The sequence below is a fragment of the Myotis nattereri genome (assembly GCF_964212035.1).
Source record: "Myotis nattereri genome assembly, chromosome: X".
NCBI lineage: Eukaryota > Metazoa > Chordata > Mammalia > Chiroptera > Vespertilionidae > Myotis > Myotis nattereri.
Window position 1 is genome coordinate 32,730,033 of NC_138078.1, and position 23,677 is coordinate 32,753,709.

Sequence of the window (23,677 nt, forward strand, 5' to 3'; positions counted from 1 at the left end):
TTTCTTGTTTTTTGAGATAGGCCTGTAGAGCTATAAACTTCCCTGTCAGGACTGCTTTCATTGTGTCCCATAGGTTTTGGATTGTTGTGTTTTCATTGTCATTAGTTTCCAGGATGTTTTGAATTTCTTCTTTGATTTCATTGGTAACCCAATCAATATTTAATAGCATGCTATTCAGCTTCCAGGTGTTTGAGTATTTTGGGTTGTTTTTATTGTAGTTTATTTCTAATATTATGCCATCGTGGTCTGCGAAGACGCTTTTTATGATTTCAATCTTCTTGAATTTGGGGATACTTTGCTTGTGACCCAATATATGGTCTATTTTTGAATATGTCTTATGAGCACTTGAGTAGAATGTATATTCCGTGGCACTGGGGTGAAGTGTTCTGAAGATGTCTATTAAGTCCATCTGATCTAGTGAGTCATTTAGGATTGCTGTATCTTTGCTGATTGTTTGTCTAGAGGACTTATCCAGTGCTGTCAGTGGTGTATTAAAGTCCCCTACTATGATTGTATTGTTGTTGATCTCTCCTTTGATATCTTCCAAGAGTTTTTTTATGAATTTGGGTGCTCCTGCATTGGGTGCATATATGTTTACCACGGTTATATCTTCTTGTTGAATTGATCCCTTTAGTATTATGAAGTGGCCTTATCTCTTGTTATGGCCTTCACTTTGAGGTCTATTTTGTCCGATATAAGTATTGCTACCCCAGCTTTCTTTTCCTTTCCATTTGCCTGAAATATATTTTTCCATCCCTTCACTTTCAGTCTGTGTGAGTCCCTTCTAATGAGGTGGGTTTCTTGTAGCCAACAGATGTATGGGTCATGTTTTTTTATCCATTCAGCCACTCGATGTCTTTTGTTTGGAGCATTTAGTCCGTTTACGTTTAAAGTTATTATTGAAAGGTACTTGTTTGTAGCCATTTCTTTTTTGTGTGTGGCTGTTTTCTTTCTGAACTTTTTATTATTTTTATACCAGTCCCTTTAGCATTCCTTGCATTGCTGGCTTGGTGGTGATAAACTCCCTTAGCCTTTTTTGGCTGTGAAGCTTCTTATTTCCCCTTCAAGTTTGAATGATAGCCTTGCTGGATAGAGTATTCTTGGATTCAGTCCTTTGCTTTGCATCACTTTGTAAATTTCTGTCCATTCTTTTCTGGCCTGATGTGTTTCTGTTGAGAAATCATTTGACAATCTAATGGGAGATCCCTTGTATGTAACTTTCCGTCTCTCTCTTGCAGCCTGTAAGATTCTCTCTTTGTCCTGAACATTTGCCATGGTAATTATGATGTGTCTTGTGTGGGTCTTTTCGGGTTCACCTTGTTTGGGACTCTCTGGGCTTGTGTGACTTTTTTCTTCCCCACCTCAGGGAAGTTTTCTGATATTATTTCTTCTAATAGGTTTTCTAATCCTTGTTCATCCTTCTGTTGTTCTGGTACCCCTATTATTCGTATGTTGTTTTGTTTCATGTTGTCCCAAAGCTCCCTTAGGCTCTCCTCCTGTCTTTTAATTTTTTTCTCCAACTGAAGTACAGTTTGTGTGTGTTTTGCTTCCCTGTCTTCTAATTCACTAATTCGGTCCTCCGCTTCTCCTAGTCTACTGTTGATACTTTCAATGGAGTTTTTCATTGCAGCTATATCACTCTTCATTTCTTCTTGGGTCTTACTTAAGTTGTTGATTTTTTCATCTGTTTCTTCTTGCTTCTTGCAGAGGTTGTCGATTTTTTCTTCCATCCGGTTTATGCACTCTAGGACCCTTATTCTGAATTCTTTTTCTGTCATGTTGCATGCCTCTGTATTACTTAGCTGCTTTTCTGGAAAGTCCTCCTCTCTTTCCTTTGGGGGTTTCTTTGTCTACCCATGTTTGATCTCACTGACATATCTAGACGTTGAGTTGTTCAGTGGTTGCTCCCTTGGTGGCAGTGACTCCTTGGTCTGTGGTTGCTCTTCGGGCGGTTGCGGTAGCAGCTGCTCTTTAGTTGGCAGCAGCTCCTCTGGTGGGTGCTGTTCACAGCTGAGGTGGCTCTTCTGGATGGTGGGGCGAGGTTTCACGTACAGCTGCTGTTCCTCAGCAGAGGGTGTGGTGCTCCGGAGGTTGTTGTAGCTTTGATCTGCTGCGTTGATTTAAAGGCACAAAATACAACACAACAAGGCACCACGTACCAGGCAGTATACACACATATATTCACGATATTAATAACCCCAAATAAAGGTGACCACCCGAATTAAGAGAATTAGGGGATAAGGAAGAAGGAAGAGAAAAAGATAAAAGAGAAAAAAGAAAAGAAAAGTAGGGACCAAAAAAAGGAGTACAAAAATGAAATTGGGAAAAAGGAGGGGTAAAATAAAAGCGAGAAAAGAAAAGAAAAGAAAAGAAAGAGAAAAAGAAAAAAAAAGAAAAAAAAAGAGCGAAAAGAGAGAATGAAGTGGAAGAGGGGAAGAGACTTTTAATATGAGGAGAATACTCCTATAGAACAGCCATTAATACCAACAGATTCCAGCAACAGCTCCCTGGAGATGAATGCAAACTAGAAACAACCAATAATATAACGATGAAAATAGAATGGAGAACACTAATCCCAAAATAAAATTAAGAGAAAACAAAATGGCACTTTAAAAAATGGTAAAATGGTAGCAGTAATAATACTGGTTAAAAATAAGAAGGTAGTAATTAAAAGGGTAAAATCAGGTGATGGAAAAAGAAGAAAAAAAAAGAAAAGAAAAAAGAGAAGAAGAAAAAAAAATTGGTTTCTTAGTTAAAAGGTGAAAAAAGAAAAAAAAAAATTGCAGTAGTGAAGGTCCTTCGGTTCTTCTGTTCTTCAGTGTGGCTCGCCTTAGACCTGCCAGGTATTCAGGAGAGTGTTGGGTTTCCCTATGATACACAGTTCCTCTGTGTTGTAAACCACAGTCCTTATTTTAAAGCAGGCCGCATTTTTTCCCAGACTGCCTTATTTTGTGTTTAGCAAAGCGTCAGTTTGTGGGTCAGCCTCTGGGTGGCAGTGTTCTGGGGTTGGCCTCTGAGGCTATAGGGCCTCTCTGTCCAGTGGAAGCTCACTGCCCAGAGCTGGCTGCGTAATAGTTAGTTACCGGCGCTGTGTTGTTGTTGGGATTGAAAATCCCTCTATAGGCCAGACCCTGTTAACTCCCGATTTGTTTTCTGAGTGCATTGAATTTCCTGTCAATAGTTTCTCGTATCTCATCTAGTATTTTCAGAACTGCAATCTTGAAATCTCTGTCATTTATATCACATATTTCTATCTGTTCCAGCTTACTTTCTGGATATTTTTCATTTTCTTTCTGGTCATCTCATTACTGTGGTTATTCATGGCATTTGCTGTCCTCCTTTGCCTACACATTTATCTCTAAAGAGGTCTTGCTACTTTTTCTAGTAGATGGTGCTGAGTTGCCAGATTTTTTACCTCTGTGATCTCCCAGTCATGAACTTCTGCAGCTTCCCTAAGATAGTACAGCTGTGCTGCTTGAGGGTTGGTTTTAGCTTGCTCTCCCCATAATGGTGACCCCTGACCTCCATGAGTCCTGCCCCAAGCACTCCAACTGGGGGTCAACCACAGCGGAATACAGCAGTTCTACTGCAATAGCTCTTGGTTTACAGATAATATACTCCTAATTCAACTCCAAAGGCAAAGGCTGAGTTTGGGGATTCCATGCGGTGGCAGGGCTCTGTGGTTCCATTTCTTTGTCTGAAACATGACCGCCAGCCTAGTGGTGGAGAGTCACAAAGCAGAACCCTGTGCTCTGTCAGGAGCCTGCTTATTCAGACACTTTTCGCTTCCTCGCTGCTTAGTCTCTCAGGGGTCTGCTGGTTCAGACACTGTTCGCTTCCTTGCTGCTCACCCTGGTAGGCTACCCATGCCCCCTGCCTCTGTTCCTGCTACTGCCAGCTTCCTCCACTATCCCAGTTGGCCAAGCTACAAGCTCCCGCTGCAGGCTGCACCTGGAGGCCATCTGCACTTTTCTCCCTTCTCGTCTTCCCCTTTACCCACCTTTATATGTTTCAATGTGCAGGTACCTCAGGCATGCATCTGTGTTGAGCAGAGATGTCTTTGTTGAATTATAGTTGGTTAAGTTGTTGAAATTTCAAGGGGAGAAGACAAAGGGCTCTTTCATGCCGCCATTCCTCTGACATCACCTTTTGAGTGACATCTTAAAGGCATTATTTTCAAAGCTGGCATTAAATCTTAAGCTTTATTAGATCTCATTAGGTGTACATACATTTTGTTAGATATATTAATGTTTGTGAAATTATTATGACTACTGAGGGATCATTGAATCTGAAGTATTTTTAAACAAATGAGTTATTTGATGCATCCTTTTTACTACAATTATAGAATTAAGACTTGGCAATATAGTATCTAAAACATGGGCTTATATCAGTTGTGTAGTATATTAGGCTAAAAGTAATGAAGTAACATGCCATAATTTAGTCAGTGGAATTGGATTTGTTTCAAAAAAACAAATGCCAGTTTTGTTTGTTCTGCCCAGTGCTTGACTAATATAATGAATAGTTTATAAAAATTCACCTAACTAATGATTGGTTAACAAATTCTTTACTGGCCTCTTGGATACTCAGACTAATGGTTTAGATTGATTTTGAAATTCCCTTTTTCTTTGAAGTAAAGCTAATTTTTAAAATTTTATTTTCCTTATTATAGATGTAACATTTAAATTTTTAATATTTATTTAGTTATACTCACTTAACTGTATCTCAGTATAGAAAATAGCAAAATCTGTTGCATTTAACCATATGGTTAAATTTAAAACATGCTAGTTAAGCCCACCTGGTGTGGTTCAGGGGTTGAGTGTTTACCTATGAACTAGGAGGTCAGTGTTCGATTCACAGTCAGGGCATGTGCCTGAGTTACGAGCTAGATTCCCAGTGTGGGGCGTGCAGGAAGGAGGCAGCCAATCAATGATTCTCTCTCATCATTGATGTTTTTATCTCTCCTTCTCCCTTCTTCTCTGAAATCAATAAAAATATATTTTTTAAAAAGCCTACTAGTTAATACTATTGAAATTGTTTTTGGTTCTCTGATATTGATTATGAGAGATGTTGAAAGATGAAATCAATCCTTCACATGAATGCTGGCAATAACCATCATCCTTACTTTTTGAGAAAGACATATCTTAGATAAATCTAGACTGTTGGGATTACAGAGGGAGCTTAAATTTTTTCTCTTTTGGTGGAAATGCATAATCAGTATTTTTATTTTTTTCATTGATGAGGAAGTCCAGTGATCTAGTTTCTTCTTAATAATTACCTGGCCTTATAGGGTTTCAATTCCTTATCCAAAACCCTTGAGGCCTGTTATCTTCTGTTATTCAGATTTAAAAATATGTACTTTAGATTAAACAGAAACAAAACAAAACCTAATAGACACAAATAACAGTATGGTGATTACCAGAGGGGAAAGGGGGCTGGAGGGAGATAGAAGTGGGTAAAGGAAGAATAAATGGTGATAGAAGGAGACTTGACTTTGGGTGGTGAACACACAATACAATATACAGATGATGTATTACAGAATTTTATACTTCAAACCTATATGTTTTCATTAACCAACTAGAGGCCTGATGCACAAAATTCATGCAAGAGTTGGCATTCCTTCCCCCAGCTGCTGGCACTGGCTTCCCTCTGGCACCCAGGGCCTGGGCTTCCCTCCCATCACTGGCAGGCACCAGGGACCTGGGCTTCCCTCCGGCCACTGGCAGGCACCCGGGACCCAGGCTTCCCTAGCAGCCCCGGCTTCAGTCTAATTAGCATATTACACTTTTATTATTATAGATGTCGCCTCAATAAATTCAGTAAAAATATGCATTTTAGAAAGTAATACTGTATAGATGCTGATATGCTATATATGATGTAACATTCTCAGCAGGGTCTGAGGAGGCAGTCTTTAGTTGAACATATTAATATTTCTGCCATCAGATGTATGAATATTCACATTAAATGAGAGAAAGGTAGAAAGAAGAGCCTTATATCCATTTGGGTCAAGTTTTGTTGCTAAACCAGTTATGAAAAACTTAGGATTCCAGAGTTTTTTGAATTTTGAATTTCACCTAATCAATTGTGAGCCTGTAATATGTTATGTATTAAAACATTAATATGTATAATGCTTTTAACAAGTAATTTAAAATATAATAAAATTATATCTTTATTTGGTGGTTATCAATTTTTCCACTTTTACCTTTCATTTCATCCTCTAAAATATTTTCTTTGTACAGCTGCTATATTCTCGAGGATTGCTTATTGATCTTCTAATCAAATCTAATGTCAGTCACTATGCAGAGTTCAAAAATATTACCAGGATTCTTGCATTTCGAGAAGGAAGAGTGGAACAGGTACTGTGCTGATAAAGTATTATAACTGGATATGAGCTTAATTTATTATGGTTTGCTTTGGAAGGATGAGCAAAGTATGATTATTTTCCTAGTAAAGCAGAAAATCTCAGTCCTGGATGATGATTTACAAATGTAAATATTAACAAATTGCTCAATTAAAATTTGTTTAATTTTTTTCACGAGATCTTCTGTAACTTGATCTTGGTGTTGAGAAAGTGTTAATTTTGGGCAACATTCCCAGATTTGAGATGTCTTTTGTTCCCAATTAGGGGTGACATGCCATTGGCCTCCGCCTCCTACCCCCCCTCCCCGCCCCACCCCCCTGCAGTGGTTGAAATATTTTATTGCACTTTTGGTGACTGGTTGTGGGAGTAGTCCCTCCACCTAGGATAGCACCCTACAGAGGAGACCATCTCAGTCCTTGTAGCCCAGGAGCCAGACTGGATTGAGCCCCCAGGGCATCCTATGGAAAATGGCACAGCATAATTACCAATAAAAAATCATAATAAAAATAAAAAGTCTCACCCTACTCGGTTTGGCTCAGTAGAGTGTAAGCCTGTGGACTGAAAGGTCCTGGGTTTGATTCCAGTCAAGGGCACATGCCTGGGTAGTGGTCTCTATCCCCAGTGCGGGGGTGTGCAGGAGGCAACCGATCCATCATTCTATCTCATCATTGATATTTCCATCTCTCTCTCCCTCTCCCTTCCTCTCTGAAATCAATGAAAATATATTTTTTTAAAAAGTCTGTTTTAACTACTCTTCAGGTTTCCCACTGGAAGTGTGCAAAGCTATTGAAGTACATATTCAGAGTTTTGTGAGTTTTGTCTTAGCCTTAAATAGTGCCTGTCCACTTTCCTCTGGTAGATTTCTCAATTCAGCACATGCAAAGGGGCTGGCTTGTTCACAAGGTCTTCTCTTCAGACATCCATTTTGATCCCTGCATCCCACAGCTCTGAGACAAGCTTCAGTCTCTCCTATAGTAGCTCTTCTGTATAGATGCCACAAGCACCTGTGTCTCTTTGGTCCGTACCTTCTTCTCCAATGCCTGTAGCCTCTGCTTCATGGTAGAGAAGATCCACTCCACTCCAATGCTGAGCCCAACACATGGCAACTTGTGCCATTTGAGGTCAGACATGCCCACTAGACCATCATAGCGCCCTCCAGCAGCCACACTGCACATACCGAGGGTCTCTTCCCCTGCCTGGGCTGGGGTCTGTAACAGCACTGCCTCATGGATCAACCCAGTATAGTAGTCCAGCCCCCAAGCAAGGCTCAGGTCGAAGGAGATCTTGTCAGCAGTGCCAAGCAGGGTCAAGAACTCAAACAGCAGCTTCAGGTCCCCCAGGCCTTCCAAGGCCTGCTTGTTTTTGGATAGTTTAGGATCCTGGAGCAGCTGTTCCACCAGAGATACCCCACCATGCTGCTGGATGAAGTCCCCAATGCGGCCAGCCACCTCAGGTGTGAGGCCCTTCTCTCCCACCATCTCATTCTTTACTTGCTCCTAGGACACCTTGTCTAGCCTGTCCACTGATGAGCAGATGGTGTGGAATTTGCTATTAGGAACCCCACAGATTATAAGCATCCCAGCTAGGATGTGCTGATCATTCACCTTGACCAGAAAGTCACCTATTTGAAGTGAATTCAGGATCTCACTCATTCATGATCTTTAGGCACTCTGCATCAGGAATCATGGAGTCAAATTGCTCAGCAATGTCAAAATCCTACAAGGAGAGAGGTAGTTAGAGGTCCTTGGGAGTTTCTTAAGTGGGCATTCCTGGGAACTCTTCTCTCTCTGAAGGCCAGTTTGCACTTATGCATAGGCCATTTTCTTCTTTCTCTGATCATCAGCCCAGAGGAAAACCCCAGCATTCTTGGGTCTGTTACTATTTCTGGTTTCCTTTCCATCTATTGGGCTATTCCAGTGGTTGGCAAACTGGCTCTCGAGCCACATGCGGCTCTTTGGCCCCTTGAGTGTGGCCACGAAGTTTCAATCGCACTGTACGTGCGCACCCACACGTGGTATTTTGTGGAAGAGCCACACTCAAGGGGCCGCAGTTTGCTGACCACTGGACTATTCCTTCATCATCGCACTCATCTACTTTTCCTGTTTCCTCCTACCACTGTGGGGGGGGGAGGGGGGAGAAGAGAGCCAACTATACAACCACCATTGGCCTTTTAATGACTTAAGGAGTAACTTAATAAATTAAGTGTGAGAGCTCACAAGTTAATTAGCTCTGGAGTCCACAGAGATGTTATTAGAACTGATGGAAGGTAATGTGACACAGCCTGGCTGGAATGGAAATAATCTTGTTATACTTAACTGAAAAAAAAAAGTTTTTTGGAATACTTGTTTATCACTAGGAAGCAGTTTCTTAACTTAAAAAATCATGTGTTTCAGGTTCCTTGTTCGAGAGCAGATGTCTTTAATAGTAAACAACTTACTATGGTAGAAAAGCGAATGCTAATGAAATTTCTTACATTTTGTATGGAGTATGAGAAACATCCTGATGAATATAAAGGTACTGTGTTCATTTAATTGTGTTCTATAATTACTTAAGCTTTCTTATTATTTTAATATGTTTGCTCTAATGTAGTGAGCCAATTATTACTCTTTTAAAATACATTCTTACTGTGCACTATCCATTAGGTTAGCCATTAGCAACATGTAGCTATTAAAATTAATAAAATGTAAAATTCAATTCTTCAGTCAACACTAACCATATTTCATGTATCCAATTGCCAAATGTAGTTAGTAGCTATTGTGGCTACAGTGCAGGTATAGAATATTTTTATCGTTGAAGAAACGCTGTGCTGTGTATTAATTTTTATTCTTGTTAATTAAATATTGTTGACAACTGGTTCTTCGTAGATGATACAGTAGTCCCTCCTTATTCACAGGACATATGTTCCAAGACCCCAAGTGGATGCCTGAAACTGCAGATATTACCGAACACTATGTACACTAGGTTTTTCCTATACATACATACACTTTTTGGCTTCACTTTGATTACGAATTGCCAGTGTCACTGCTCTTATTAAATACTAGAGGCCGGGTGCATGAAATTCGTGCACTCAGAGGGGGGGGGTCCCTCAGCCTGGCCTGTGCCCTCTTGCAATCTGGGATCCCTCAGGGGATGTCCGACTGACAGCTTAGGCCTAAGCTGGCATTCAGACATCCTGAGAGCTGCTGTGGAGGCGAGAGAGGCTCCTGCCACCACCCCTGCACCCACCAGCCGTGAACCTGGCTCGGGGTTTCTGACTGAGGGGTGCTCCCTCTGTGGGAGTGCACTGACCACCAGGAAGCAGCTCCAGCGCTGAGCGTCTGCTCCCTGGTGGTCAGTGTGCATTATAGTGACCGGTCTTTCCACCGTTCGGTTGATTTGCATATTAACCTTTTATTATCCTATCTAATAATAGACAAACATGGTAATTAACCATACCTCCGACACGCTTCCCATTGGCTAATCAGGGCAATATGCAAATTAACTGCCAACCAAGATGGTGGCCGGCAGCCAGGCAGCTGAAGCGAACAGGAGGCTTGGTTGCCCCGGCGATGGAGGAAGCCAAGGTTTCCCGCCTCCCACTGCTGGGCTCTGAGCTCCTGAAGCGACAGCTCCAAAAGATACAATGTTTCAATTATAGAAGCTAAAAGATGGCGGTTAATTTGCATACGCAGGCTCCAAGCTGTGGAGCGAAGGCAAACAGCCCCGAAGCTGCAGAGCAGCGAGGCCTCAGGAGCCCGGGATCAGCAGAGCCACAGACCTCACGTCTCCAGGATCAGCGGAGCCATGAGGCCTCAGGACCCCGGGATCAGCGGAGCTGCAAGACCTCAGGGCCCCAGGATCAGTGGAGCCGAGAGGCGTCCCAGCCCCGGTATCAGCGGAGCCAAGAGGCCTCCCGGCCCCGGGAACAGTGGAGCTGCGAGGCCTCCCGGCCCCGGGATCAGCGGAGCGGAGAGGCCTCCCATCACCGGGGTCAGCGGAGCGGAGAGGCCTCCCGGCCCCGGGGTCAGCGAAGCGGAGAGGCCTCCCGGCCCCGGGGTCAGCGGAGCCGCGAGGCCCCCAGCACCAGGGTCAGCGGAGTGAAGAGGTCTCCCGGTCCCGGGATCAGCGGAGCCATTAGGCCTCCCGGCCCTGGGATTAGCAGAACGGAGAGCCCTCCTGGCCCCTGGAGCAGCGTCATGGGGTGGTGCCGCAACCCCCAGATCGACCCTGCTCTGTGGGTGACGGGGCAGTTCCCCAACCCCCTAATCGACCCTGCTCTGTGGGTGACAGGGGGCAGTGCCCCAACCCCCTGATCGGCCCTGCTCTGTGCGTGTTGGGGGGCAGCGCCCCAACTCCCGGATCGGCCCTGCTCTGTGCGTGACGGGGGAGGTCCCCAACCCCCTATGGGTCCTGCTCTGTGTGTGACAGGGGGCAGTGCCCCAACCCTCCGATTGGTCCTGCTCTGTGAGTGACAGGAGGCTGTGCCCAAACCCACCCCTCCCCCCATCGGCCCTGCTGTGTGTGCATGACAGGGTGGGGGCGCCACAACCTCCTGATAGGCCCTGCCCTGAGCATGACAGGGGGCTGCGTCCCAACACCCCCCATCGGCCCTGCCCTATTCCTGACAGGGGGCAGCGCCCCAACCCCCTGATTGGCCGGCTCTGTGTGTGACGGGGTGGCGCCACAACCTCCCTATCTGCCCTTCTCTGTGCGTGACAGGGGGTGGTGCCACAACCTCCCCATTGGCCCTGCCTTGAGTGTGACAGGGGGCAGTGCTCCAACCCCCAATCAGCCCTACCCTGAGTGTGACTGAGGGTGGCATCTCAACCTCCCAATCCTCCCTGCTCTGTACATGACAGGGGGCGGCGCCCCAACTCCTCAATCGGCCCTGCTCTTAGCCCGACCAGGGGCTGCGGGGTAGGCACCTAGGGATTGGGCCTGCCCTCTGCCACCCGGAAGCGGGCCTAAGCCAGCAGGTCGTTATCTCCCGAGGGGTCCCAGACTGTGAGAGGGCACAAGTGGGGCCGAGGGACATCCCCCAACCCCCCCGCCAGTGCACAAATTTTTGTGCACCGGGCCTCTATTATAAGATAATAAGAGTTACTTGAACACAGGCACTGTGATACTGAGATATTTGATCTGATAACTGAGATGGATACTGAATAAACAACTCACAGTGTATGCAGTGTGGATATGCTGAACAAAGGGGCTGATTCCTGTCCAGAGTGGAATGGGGTGGGGTGTATCAGGATAGCACAAGCTTTCATCATGCTACTGAAACCTGTGCAATTTAAAATTTATAAATTGTTTATTTCTGGAATTTCACATTTAATATTTTCGGGACTGTGGTTGATTGTGGGTAACTGAAAACATGGAAAATGGATCCATGGATAACAAAGAAAATACTGTATTCTTTTGCATTGTTCCATTCATGTTTTTCATCAATATTAGAAAATTTATAGTTTTTCATTTTTACAGGATTACTGTGCTTAGAATATTGAATTATTTATTTTGATTCATTTTTTTTAAAAGCCTAGATGACATGGTGGAAACAACTGGATTAGGAGAATATGTGGTTTCTGGTCTTTGCTTTGACCCATCTCCCTGTGTGATCTCGGGCCAGTTACTTTACAGTTTATTGAAAATTGAATGTATCACTTTAGTGAAAGAGCTTTTTACTTGAAGGGCATTAGAATAGAAAATTTTCCAAAGTAGACATACTATTGACAGTTCATCTATAAAGTTATAATGAGAACTACAGCAGTATCCTATCTAATAATAGAGAAACATGGTAATTAACCATAACTTCGCTACCCTTCCCATTGGCTAATCATCGAGATATGCAAACTAACTGCCAACCAAGATGACGACCGGTAGCCAGGCAGCTGAAGTGAACAGGAGGCTTGCTTGCTCCAGTGAAGGAGGAAGCCAAGGTTCCCTGCCTGCCGCTGCCAGCCTCTGAGCTGCAGTCTAAGAAACAATGTTGCAAATATAGAAGCTAAACAAACCCCATGCTTTCAGCCAGCTGGCCAAGCTGGAGTTGCAACAGTGTTTCAATTATAGAACCCAAACAAACCAGATACCTGCTTTCAGCAGCTGAGGTCTCAGAGCTGGAGCCGAGCCTCAGAGCTAAAGCCGGCTCTCAGTTCCAGTGACAGCCATAGAAGGTAAATAAATCCCAGAATAAAAAAAGAAAGAAAAAAAGGAGAGGTTGGGAGCTTCAGTCACCCGCCAGCCTGAAAACGGCCCTCAGTCCCTCGCCCAGACTGGCCAGGCACCCCATTGTGAACCCCCACCCTGAAGGGGGTGTGACCAGCTGCAAACAGCCATATCCCCTCACCCATCCTTATACAGCCTGTGGGCTGGACATTCTCCACCCCTGGTTTAAAGAAAGTTTCCAGTGGTTTCTTATCTTTTGTGGTATGATTATAAGGCAGTAAGATCAATTCCACTAGCCATAAGGAAATTAATTTTCATTACTTTTTATTAAGTTCATTGTTTCTAGATTTAATAACAATATGTACATTTCAAAAAATCAAGCATTGCTCATAGTATTTTCATCAAAAACTTGCCCTTTGTTATATTTAGTATTTCAAAATACAATTATTGGTATTATTCTGCAGTTTTATCTTCTAATTGAATTTATTGGGGGTAACATTGGTTCACAAAATCGTACAGGTTTCAGATGTATATAGCTCAACAACACATCTACAAACTGCATCATGCGTCCATCGCTCCAAGCAAAATCTCTTCTGTTCCCATTCCTGCCCCTCTTTTCCCACCTCCATCTATCCTCTACCCCACTTTCCCTCTCGCTATCTTCACACTGTTGTCTGTGTCTATGTGTTTTTTTTTATATAAATGTGTGTGTTTTTCTGCTGTTTTAATGATAAAGTAAAGCTACTACCAACCTCAGAAAGCAATTGTGATGGTTAGTGAGTTATTTAATGCTTTTCTACTTTTTGAATCTGTAAAATACTAAACAAAGGTTCATCATTTAAAGTTTAAAAATTGTGCCATCAATCCAGTTGAGATTTCTAGTGGTCCCCCCCCCCAAAAAAAAAAAATCACTGGTCTTTGTCCAAAATGTAATGTTATTACCACCCATGTCCTTTGACAAGTGTTTTAGAGAGGCTTGATCTCATTTTTTTGTGTAATAGTCTTAAATTGAAGTGTAGTTCTGATTTTAACTGATAAATTTTCATATTTGTTTTCATAGCCTATGAGGAGATTACATTTTCTGAATATTTAAAAACTCAAAAATTAACTCCCAACCTCCAACATTTTGTTCTGCATTCAATTGCAATGACATCAAAGACAACCAGCAGTACCATAGATGGTCTCCAAGCTACCAGAAAGTTTCTTCACTGTCTTGGGCGGTATGGCAACACTCCTTTTTTATTTCCTTTATATGGCCAAGGGGAACTCCCTCAGTGTTTCTGCAGGTAAGACTGCCATTGGTTCTTTTTTTTGTTGTTAAGGTGATACTTGAATAAAGGATGAAAATTAGAAAGACAAAAATGAGATTTACTTAAGATTTAGTATTTTCAAACTTATACTTTGTTGTTCTACTTTCTTATAAACATTCATCCTGCATACCTACTTAATACCTAAATGATAAATTCAGTTTGGTCTGTTTTTGAGCTTTAAAGATAGAATCATACAGTACATTTCTTTTTCCACTCAGTATTATGTTTCAAAGTATCATTCTTGTGTATAATTATAGTAAATTTATTTTCATTGCTATGCATTGTGAATTATATATTGTAAATATAGCACAATTTATTTTTCCATTTTTGTATTGAAGGACACCAGATGTTTCAAGTTTTTTGCTTTTATTAACATCCTTGTATGTGTTTCAGGATATACATAATCAAGAGTTTCTCTAGGATACATGCCTAGGACTGGAATTCCTGAGGCATGGAATAGATATAGGAATGTTCATTCACGATAATGCCCAGTTATTTCTCCAGAGAGTTGTATCAGTTTACATTCCCCTAACAGTATGTCAGAATTCCCACAGCTCTGCATCTTTGCCAATATTTGGTATTATCAAACTTTTTAATTTTTGTCAATTTACCTCACATAAAATACCATCACATTGTATGTTTTTAAATTTTATTTTTCAATTACAGTTTACATTCAATATTATTTTATATCAATTTTAGGTATATAGCATAGTGTTTAGGCCATCATATACTTTACAAAGTGATAAATTGGTAATTATATCACATTGTGTTTTTATTTTGCATTATCCAGATTACTTATGAATGTCTTCTCATATGGTCATTGGTTATTTGTATTTTCTTCTGGGAAATGCTTTCTAGTGTCTTTTGCCCATTTGTCTTTTGGGTTATCTTTTTCTTACTGATTTGTTGAAGTTTAATATATTTTGAACACTAATCTTTTCTCAGTTATATGTGTTATGTATATCTTGCCTTATAGTATTTATGATGCATAGATATCAGTAAGATAAATGTAGTCAGCCCTAGCCAATTTGGCTCAGTGGATAGAGCATTGGCCTGTGGACTGGAGGGTCCCAGATTTAATTCTGGTTGGGGGTACATTCTCAGGTTTTGGGCTCTATCCCCAGTAGGGGATGTGCAGGAGGCAGCCAATCAGTGATTCTCTCTCATCATTGATGTTTTTATTTCTCTCTCCCTCTCCCTTCCTCTCTGAAATCAATAAAAATACATATTTTTAAAAAAGATTAATGTAGTCAGGTATTGCAATCTTTTCTTTTGTGTGTAGCATTTTTGTGGTAGTAGAGCACAGTAGTTAAGAATCTGGACTGTGGAAACAGACTGCATAGATATAAATCCTGGCTCCTCCATTTACTAGCCATGCACTCTTGGGCAAGTTTCACAGTCTCTATTATGTTTTCAAAGAATTAACTTTTGGGTTTTTTTTTCTTCTCTGTTATCATTTGTATCCCTGTTCATTAACTTCTGCTCTTTATTAAATCCTTTATTTTCCTTTCTTTGGGTTTTGTTCAGCTCATCCCTCCTATCTCCTGTCCTTGTCAGTTCTGAGGCTGATACCCAATGAGTTCTAGTCATCTTTTTTTTTTTTACTTTATAATGTAAGCATTTATGATGATAAAGTTCTCACTACTGTTTTGAATCTTACACAGTTATTATGTACTAGAGGCCCGGTGCACGAAATTTGTGCACTTGGGGGGGGTGGTGCTGCCCCTCAGCCCAGCCTGTACCCTCTCGCAGTCCGGGAGCCCTCGGGAGATGTCCAACTGACCGCTTAGGCCCATAAGCCAGCAGTCAGATAACCTAGCTTTGCGGCAGAGGCAGGAGAGGCTCCTGCCACCACCACTGCGCTCTCCAGCTGTGAGCCCAGCTGCTAGCTGAGCAGCGCTCCCCCTGTGGAGGGCAGCTCCTGCATTGATCGTCTGTCCACTGGTGGTCAGTGCATGTCATAGCGAATGGTCGACAGTTCGACTGTCTGCCCCTTGGTGGTCAGTGCATGTTATAGCGAGTGGTTGAGCGGCCTTAGCATATCATTAGCATATTATGCTTTGATTGGTTGACCAGGCGACCAGACACTTAGCATATTAGACTTTTCTTATATAGGATTATTTTTATTATCTTTTACTGGTAGTCCTATGTATCTTAATTCCTATTACTATTTTTTCATTGACCCATGAGTTGTTATGAAGTGTTTTAAAAGAGCTAATTTGTTTGATTCTTCTGTTTTTAGTGAATTTAATTGTATTGTGTCTAGAAATTGTTTTTATAGTACTAATTCTTCAAACTTTATTTTATGACTTATTATGTCCTGAATTTTTGTAATTTTTCATGTGTTCTCAAGAGGAATGTGTTTATCTAGTTGTTGGTACATGGTTCTCTAATTATTGGTCTTGGAGTCTATTAAGCCAAGCTTCGAGTTGTAATTTTCAAACTTTGTTTTTATTGAAGACTCTTTTCTTTGACCTATCAATACAAGAGTAAGGTGTTTTGAAATCTCCCATTATGATGTTTGATTTGTCAATTTATCTCTATAATTTTATACGTTTTTACCTAATATTTATTTTGAGGCAATTTATTAGTCATAAAAATTTATAATTGTTTAATCTTCCCAATTAATTTAATATTTTACATTATCTGATGACTTTCTTCATCCCTAATAATACATTTTTCTTAAGGTCTACTTTGATATTCAAATAGCTACTTCAACTTTTGAGTATTTGTCTGTTATATCTTTCTTTATCCCTTTATTTTTTAAAACTTTTCTGAATCTGTATTTAGAGCTTTAAATAACATATTACATATTTTTAATTTCATCTGACGATCTTGTTTTGCTACCAGTCAGGATGAGCCTTATTAACAGAAATCTGTTCCTTCCTTCTGAAGTATGGAATTTTAAAAGTTCCTCTACTTTATATCTGTTGGTGGTAAATGCTTCCTGGTTTTTGCATATATGAAAAAAAACTTCTGCCTCTTTGTTTTGAGTGAAGATTTGCTACGTAAACATTTCTAGGTTGGCAATTCATTTTTTAATTTTATTGGGGTGACATTGGTCAACATGAACATGTAGGTTTCAGGTGTGGGTTTCTATTTTACAAGGTCTGTATATTGCACCATGTGCCCACTACCCAAAGTCAAATCTTCTCCTGTCACCATATATTAGGACCCCCTCCTCCCCCAACCCCCTTCCTTCTGGCAACCACCACACTGCTATTTGTGTTCACGAGTTTCAGTTTTATATTCCACATATGAGTGAAATCATATGGTTCTTAGCTTTTTCTGACTGACTTAGTTCACTTAGTACAATGTTCTCAAGGTGCATTCACGTTGTTATAAATGGCGTTATTTCATCCTTTCTTATGGCTGAGTAGTATTCTGTTGTGTATATGTACCACATATTTTTTATCCAGGTCTCTATCGCAGGACGCTTTGGTTGTTTCCATTCATTTTTTGTAATTAAATATATTGCGGTGCCATTGGTTATTAGCATTATATAGGTTTCAGGTATACATTTCTATAATATAGCATATGTATATTGCATTGTGTGCTCACCACTTTAAATATTTCTCTCAGTACTTTAAAAATTTATTCCATTGATATTTGGGATCCATTTTTGCTTTTGAGAAACTTGATGTCAGCTTAATTATCATTTCTTTATAAGTGAAATCTCTTCTCTCTCAGGTTTTTTTTAAGATAGTTTGTCTTTGGTGTTCTGCATTTTAATTCCAATGAATTTAGGATTCCTTTATATAGGTTGTCCCCCAAAATATATACACACCTTGAATGATTATAATGTCAGTGTTTATTAACATATAATTCATTTTTAATATTTAAAAGCATCTACAGAAATGTGTAATTTTTTTTGTCAATGCCTGTTTTCAAACTGATAACCTATCTGGTCTAAGCACTGCTGATAACACGAAACAGTGGAATTGCAAACATCAAGAATCATTTCTATCGGTATTTGTGTGCCCTCAATTCATTGACTGTTGCCAGTTTTGTAACTTTATCTTTTATGTATCCCCATAAGAAAAATTCTAGTGGCACCTTAGGATAACTTTTCTTAGTTCAAAGTTTAGTCTGGCTTCGCCCATTATTTCAAATCAGTTAATTCTGAAAATGAGTGAAAACTAAGTGAGTTATCAGCTGTTATAAGTGTGTATACATTTTTTGGGACACTCTATGTTTATCTAGCTTGATATAAGTTGAACCATATGAAAGTAACAATATTAAACCATTTGACCTACAATTTCATATGGTATAAACAACTATATTGCATTTCCTCTATCTGTAAATTGTCATTTATCATTTTGGAAAATTATCAAGCAGTATTTTTGCAATTATTGTTTTCCTCCATTGTCTTTCTTCTCATCATTTTATTTGTAAGCAAATAAAAAAAAGAAAATCACTTTTCTATTTCTTAATCTCTTTTTCTTGTTTTCTCTATCCTTGTCATTCTCGCTGCATTCTGAATACTTTATTAATATCTGTTTTCCAGCTTATTAATTCTCTTCACCCGTGACTAAGCTGTAGTTTAACTCTTTTGACTTTTGACTTTAATATTTTTACCTTTCATCTCCTCCCCAAATCTTCTCTGTCATTGTTTGATATTCTCTTCTGTTTGTTCATTTTTCCCCCCAGATCTTGGCTTTTATTTTTTTTTCCATTATTGATTAAGGTATTACAAATGTGTCCTTATTCCCCCATTGTCCCTCCACGCCCCCCCAGTCCTGCCCTCACCCTCACCCTTACCCTCACCCTCACCCTCACCCTCACCCCCTGTTGTCTGTGCCCATCGCTTATGCTTATATGCATGCATACAATTCCTTTGGTGGATCTCTCCCCCTTACCTCCACCCTCACCTACCTTCCCTCTGAGGTTTGAGCATCTGATCGATGCTTCTCTGTCTCTAGATCTGTTTTTGTTCATCGGTTTATGTTGTTCATTATAATCCACAAATGAATGAGATCACGTGATATTTATCTTTCTCTGACTGACATATTTCACTTAGCATAATGCTCTCCAGTTCCATCCATGCTGTTGCAAATGGTAGGAGTCCCTTCCTTTTTACAGCAGCATAGTATTATTCCATTGTGTAGATGTACCAAAGTTTTTTAATCCACTCATCTGCTGATGGGCATTTAGGCTGTTTCCAAATCTTAGCTATGTTGAATTGTGCTGCTATGAACATAGGGGTGCATATGTCCTTTCTGATTGGTGTTTTTAGTTTCTTGGGATACATTCCTAGAAGTGGGATGACTGGGTCAAGTGGAAGTTCCATTTTTAGTTTTTTGAGGACACTCCATACTGTTCTCCATTTTTTATATATAGAAATTTTACATTCTGCCATCTGTTGTTTCTGTTGATATATGTCAATGGTTTATTTATTTGTGCCGTGTTTATCTTTGATTGAGAGTTTATATTTCATCGACTTTAATCTGTGAAAATCTAGAAACCCAAATTAAGGATGCTTCTTTTCAAGGATTATTTGTTTGCTTCAGTCAGAAGGCACTAACTCTTGAGCTCACTTCCACTCCTCTTAGAGCATCTTCATTTAATACGGGCAATAAGACTTGATTTTTTTCAATTGCAATATTTGATGCTCAAAGCTTTGAATTCAGCTCAGCATTTGCTTATTCTGTGCATGTATATTTGCGTGTGTGTTTGGGTTTGCGGGGAGGGAGGTTCCTGTGGATAGTCCTCTTATTTCCTTATATCGCCTCAGTGCAACAAAAATTTTGTTTAATATAAGAAATAGTTTTTTTTTGGTTGCAACTGGAAGTCTCCTTACACTTTCCAATCCAATGTATTGCTAGAAGTGGAAGTAGGTATTCTCAATCTACATTTGTTAACTATGTGATTTTATGAATGGAGGTGAGAATTTTATAATTTAAAAGTAACTTAATTCTGAATATGATGGTTCTGTGTATTTCCAGACAAGTTCTTTCTTCTTTAATTGGTTGTCAAAGTAGGGATGGATAGGGAGTGTCGTATCTCCCAGGACCTGAGGACCTCCTACTAGAGATAACTTTCAGGGAGTTCTATCATTTTCTTAATCATACTTTTCATTTTCCTGTGGCATGGCCTGATTCAAAAGGAGCCACATTCTTCTCATGGTGCCATTTTGTAGGAGTGATTACTCCTACAGAACTTTAGGGTAAGGAATATAGGGACAGAATGAACATATCATTGAGGAATGAGCCAAAGTTCCCTGGCTTCCTTACTAGTACATTATGAAAATGAAATATTTAACATAATTTATTTTTCCATTTTTAAATTGATTTTAGAGAGAGGTAGGGAGAGAGAAACATTGATGTGAGAAAGAAACATCGATGGTTATCTCCCATATGCACTAAATCTCTATATTTTCTTTTCCAATTTATACACTTTCTAAATATGTATTTGGTTTTTGCTTATTTGTTGTTTTTATGGGAAAAGATGTTTAAAAGTTTTATTTAAACTTTTATTTTCTTTTATTCTTGTGCTGAAATAAAATTTCAGAATGAGACCCTTATGTCTTAATTCCTAGACAAGAAAACATTTTTCCCCAAACAGTATAATAATCTCCTAATGCTGAGGTTTGATCAGCCTTCCATATCTTTTTATCTTCTTCAGAACTTAACTTATCTCAGAATTTTGTGTGTGGTTCAGATTTAATGTTTGTTATAAAACTTATACCTCACCCTTCCCAATTTAAAGCGATACTTTCAGAGTGTTGTAATTAAATGTGTGTATACGTAGGTAGCTAGATGATGATAGATGATAGATAGATAGATAGATAGATAGATAGATAGATAGATAGATGATAGATAGATGATAGATAGATAGATAGATAGATAGATAGATAGATAGATAGGTAGATGATAGATAGATGTTAAAAACAACAAAAAACATTTTGTCTTAAACTTTTGGGTGGTTCTTTGGTAATTAAAGTTACTCAGAGTTCTTCCTACATATGGTATATATGAGTCTGTGTGAATTATAATAAAACTGCATTTATGTGGCCTAGGCATATTAACTTTTAATTTAATTTTTGATTCCCTGTATAATACTTTATAATTTCATATAAATATTGTTGTGTTTATGTCCTAAAGTGCTAACACTATCACCATCTATATATCATAGCATACACTTTTTATCACCAGGTTATCAGAATTAGGTGTCACCTGTTCTGTGATTTCTAACCACCATTCTATATTCTGTTTTAATATAAGCCTCTTAAGCATTTCTCACAGCCAGTTACAGTGTGTTCTCATCAAGGCTACTGTTATAAATGGCATGCATGCATATTTATGTGAAGGATTCAAAGACATTTGTAAGTCGTATCCTTGCATTCTAAGTGAATTCTGCATAAACGGTATAACATTTTAACTACTAGAGATAACTTTCATGAATAAATGCCCTTTGAGGTTTTTATAAATTTAAATAGATTTTTAAGCAAAGAAAATGATGCTTATTTATTATACTACCTACTACCCATTAATATGTCATGATACATAAATTGGACCGTATTGGAAGAAAAGTCATTGAAACCAGTATGTTTTTCTAGTCTAGCAAGCCATAGAATTTTCCCTACTATATTTTAGTTGGTTAATATTTTTTCTGGCATGCAGAACAGGATATGTATGTAGTATTTAGGTTTTTAAACTCTCATAATATATCTTCTAAACAGAAGTTCTTTTTAAGCCCTAACTGACTAATTCATTTATGTTATCTGTATGGTTGGTAACATAGTAGCCTTTAGAATTACTTTCTGATTCAGAGTAGGTTTTATATATTGTGTCATGTTTTCATAACCTGTGAAATGTAGCAGTACCAGTGGGCACAAACAAACTTTACATTTTTTTATAGATAGACCCAGACTGCCCAGAGATTGTTACTTGTGTTTTGTAAAGAGAGGGTAGTTAAAATTGGCCACAGATTATATTGAAGGAAACTTTTATTAGTTTATATATTCAATTGCATGTGAAGTCAGAGCAGAATTGAGATGGCTTTTAGTGTCTGCCCTAAATGTTCTTGTCCTTTCACCCAACAAGTATTGGTTAGATTTTAGATCTAATTTGACAATACATTATTATTTTTCCCTTCAACAACATTCTCCTTTAATTTCTCTTCTTGATAAAAAAAAATCTCCCTACTATTCTGGTAGTAATACAACAAAAAAATTTGAGTGGGAAGAATGCTTTTATATTGTTTTGACTGGTTGTCTAATTTTGCAAATGAGGAAACTTAACATAAAAAGATGCTGAGCCTAGGAATCAGACTTCCTGATAGGCATTTTTTATGTCTCACCTCTTATACAATTTTTAAACAATGTTTTCTGTAAACAATAAAAGGAGGTAATTAATAAAAAATAGATTTGGGGGATTTTTAAATATTTGTGGTACTTGTCAACTTTTAACAACTTGTAATTTGCTGTGATATTTTTTTTTCTTACTGTCAATACATAGTCACTTTCCTAAAGAAAGCTGGAGAGAATAGGGCTGTTCTTACGGTATTTTATAAACATGTTCTGATTCTCTGCCCAATAGCAAATATTGGTTTAGATGAATAAAGAAAATCTTTCAACTTCTCCCATTTTAATTGATAAAGGTAAAAGGAAAAACAGACCATGAGCAAATCAATATCCCCTCCACCCTTATAACTGTATGTGTGCATTTAATAAACACTAATGTGGATCTGAGTCCATTAGCAGTTAGGTTTTGGAAATTAGTTAGCATTTCTCTGTTTAATGCTCCCAACACATCATGGTAGAACTGCATGATACACCTAAATGTAGGTGCATAAACTGGCCCTATGTCTAATTGGTGGATTTGATCAGTTTAAATGTTGTGTCTGTGTATAAAGCTTGATTATTGAATCAGGCCTTAAATATTTGAAATTAAATGTTAAAGCATTGCTAAAGTGAATTCAAAAGAAACAAATTAATTGAACATTGAGTTCATAAATCGTATGGTTAAGTAAGAAATATTTTCATAGTGGATCACTACACACTATTGTTTTACAACACTGCAGCTGAGTAGAGCTGCATTGAGATATGTCAAAGGTTCTTAATCTAAGGTCCATAGGTCCTTGGAGTTTATATACAAGATGTTATATATGTGTCTTTAGGAAAAAAAAATTCATAGTTTCATCAGATTTTCACGGGCATCCATGACCTAAAAACAAAGATTGAGAACTATTGCTTTGAATTTTCAATGAAAGTAAAAGGTGTTTGGGGTATCTAAAGACCGTAGAGATACAGGAAAACTTAGAAAATGTTGCTATTGGAACTGTAATTTACAGACATCTCTTTGGAAAAATGCAAACAGATATCTATAGTATAGTGGTGTGGAGAAATCATAAATATAGAATAATCAATGAGGGGGTACATTTTAGAGCTGGACCAATGGGGTAAAATCCTGGTCCTATCATTTACTAGCTGTGTATCCTTGGACAAGTTATTTAACTTTTCTATACTCTAGTTTCTTCATTTTTCATGGGGATAATAATAGTATCTACCTCATAGATTGTAAGGATTAAAATAAATTAATATCTGGAGAGTGCCTAAAACAGTGCTTGCCTTAATAAGTACTGCATACATGTTAGCTGTTATTGATATTACTGTTACTATAATTATTATAATTATTGCTGGTGCTGCTGCTGCTGTTGTAGAATGCCACCAGGGCAAGTATGAGGCTGATTTAGGGACTGAGCAAAACTTGGTGTTCTAATCCAGGAGGCCCACAACCTTTTTCTGTAAAGGGTCATATAGTAAATAGTTTAGGCTTTACAAGTCATGTGGTCTCTGTTGAAACGATTTGCAGTCATAGACAATATGTAAAAGAATGGACATGACGTGTTTCAAAAATCTCTTATTTAC

The 23,677-nt window shown here is 39.1% G+C and overlaps 1 protein-coding gene and 1 pseudogene across 2 annotated transcripts in view; one reads left to right on the forward strand and one right to left on the reverse strand.

The window, feature by feature from the left end:
• The window catches only part of CHM (CHM Rab escort protein), a 283,722-nt gene that overhangs the window by 142,558 nt on the left and 117,487 nt on the right, over positions 1-23,677 (forward strand). Inside the window, exons 6-8 of the mRNA XM_081115452.1 lie at positions 6,237-6,353; positions 8,752-8,872; positions 13,557-13,782. Of these exons, the coding sequence (XP_080971578.1) occupies positions 6,237-6,353; positions 8,752-8,872; positions 13,557-13,782 (464 nt within the window). The remainder of the gene's footprint in view (positions 1-6,236; positions 6,354-8,751; positions 8,873-13,556; positions 13,783-23,677) is intronic.
• Positions 7,271-8,258, reverse strand: LOC308510947 (histidine--tRNA ligase, cytoplasmic-like; annotated as a pseudogene). Its single transcript has 2 exons — positions 8,238-8,258; positions 7,271-8,074 (listed from the first exon to the last, which is right to left on the reverse strand). The product of its transcript is annotated as a histidine--tRNA ligase, cytoplasmic-like (transcript).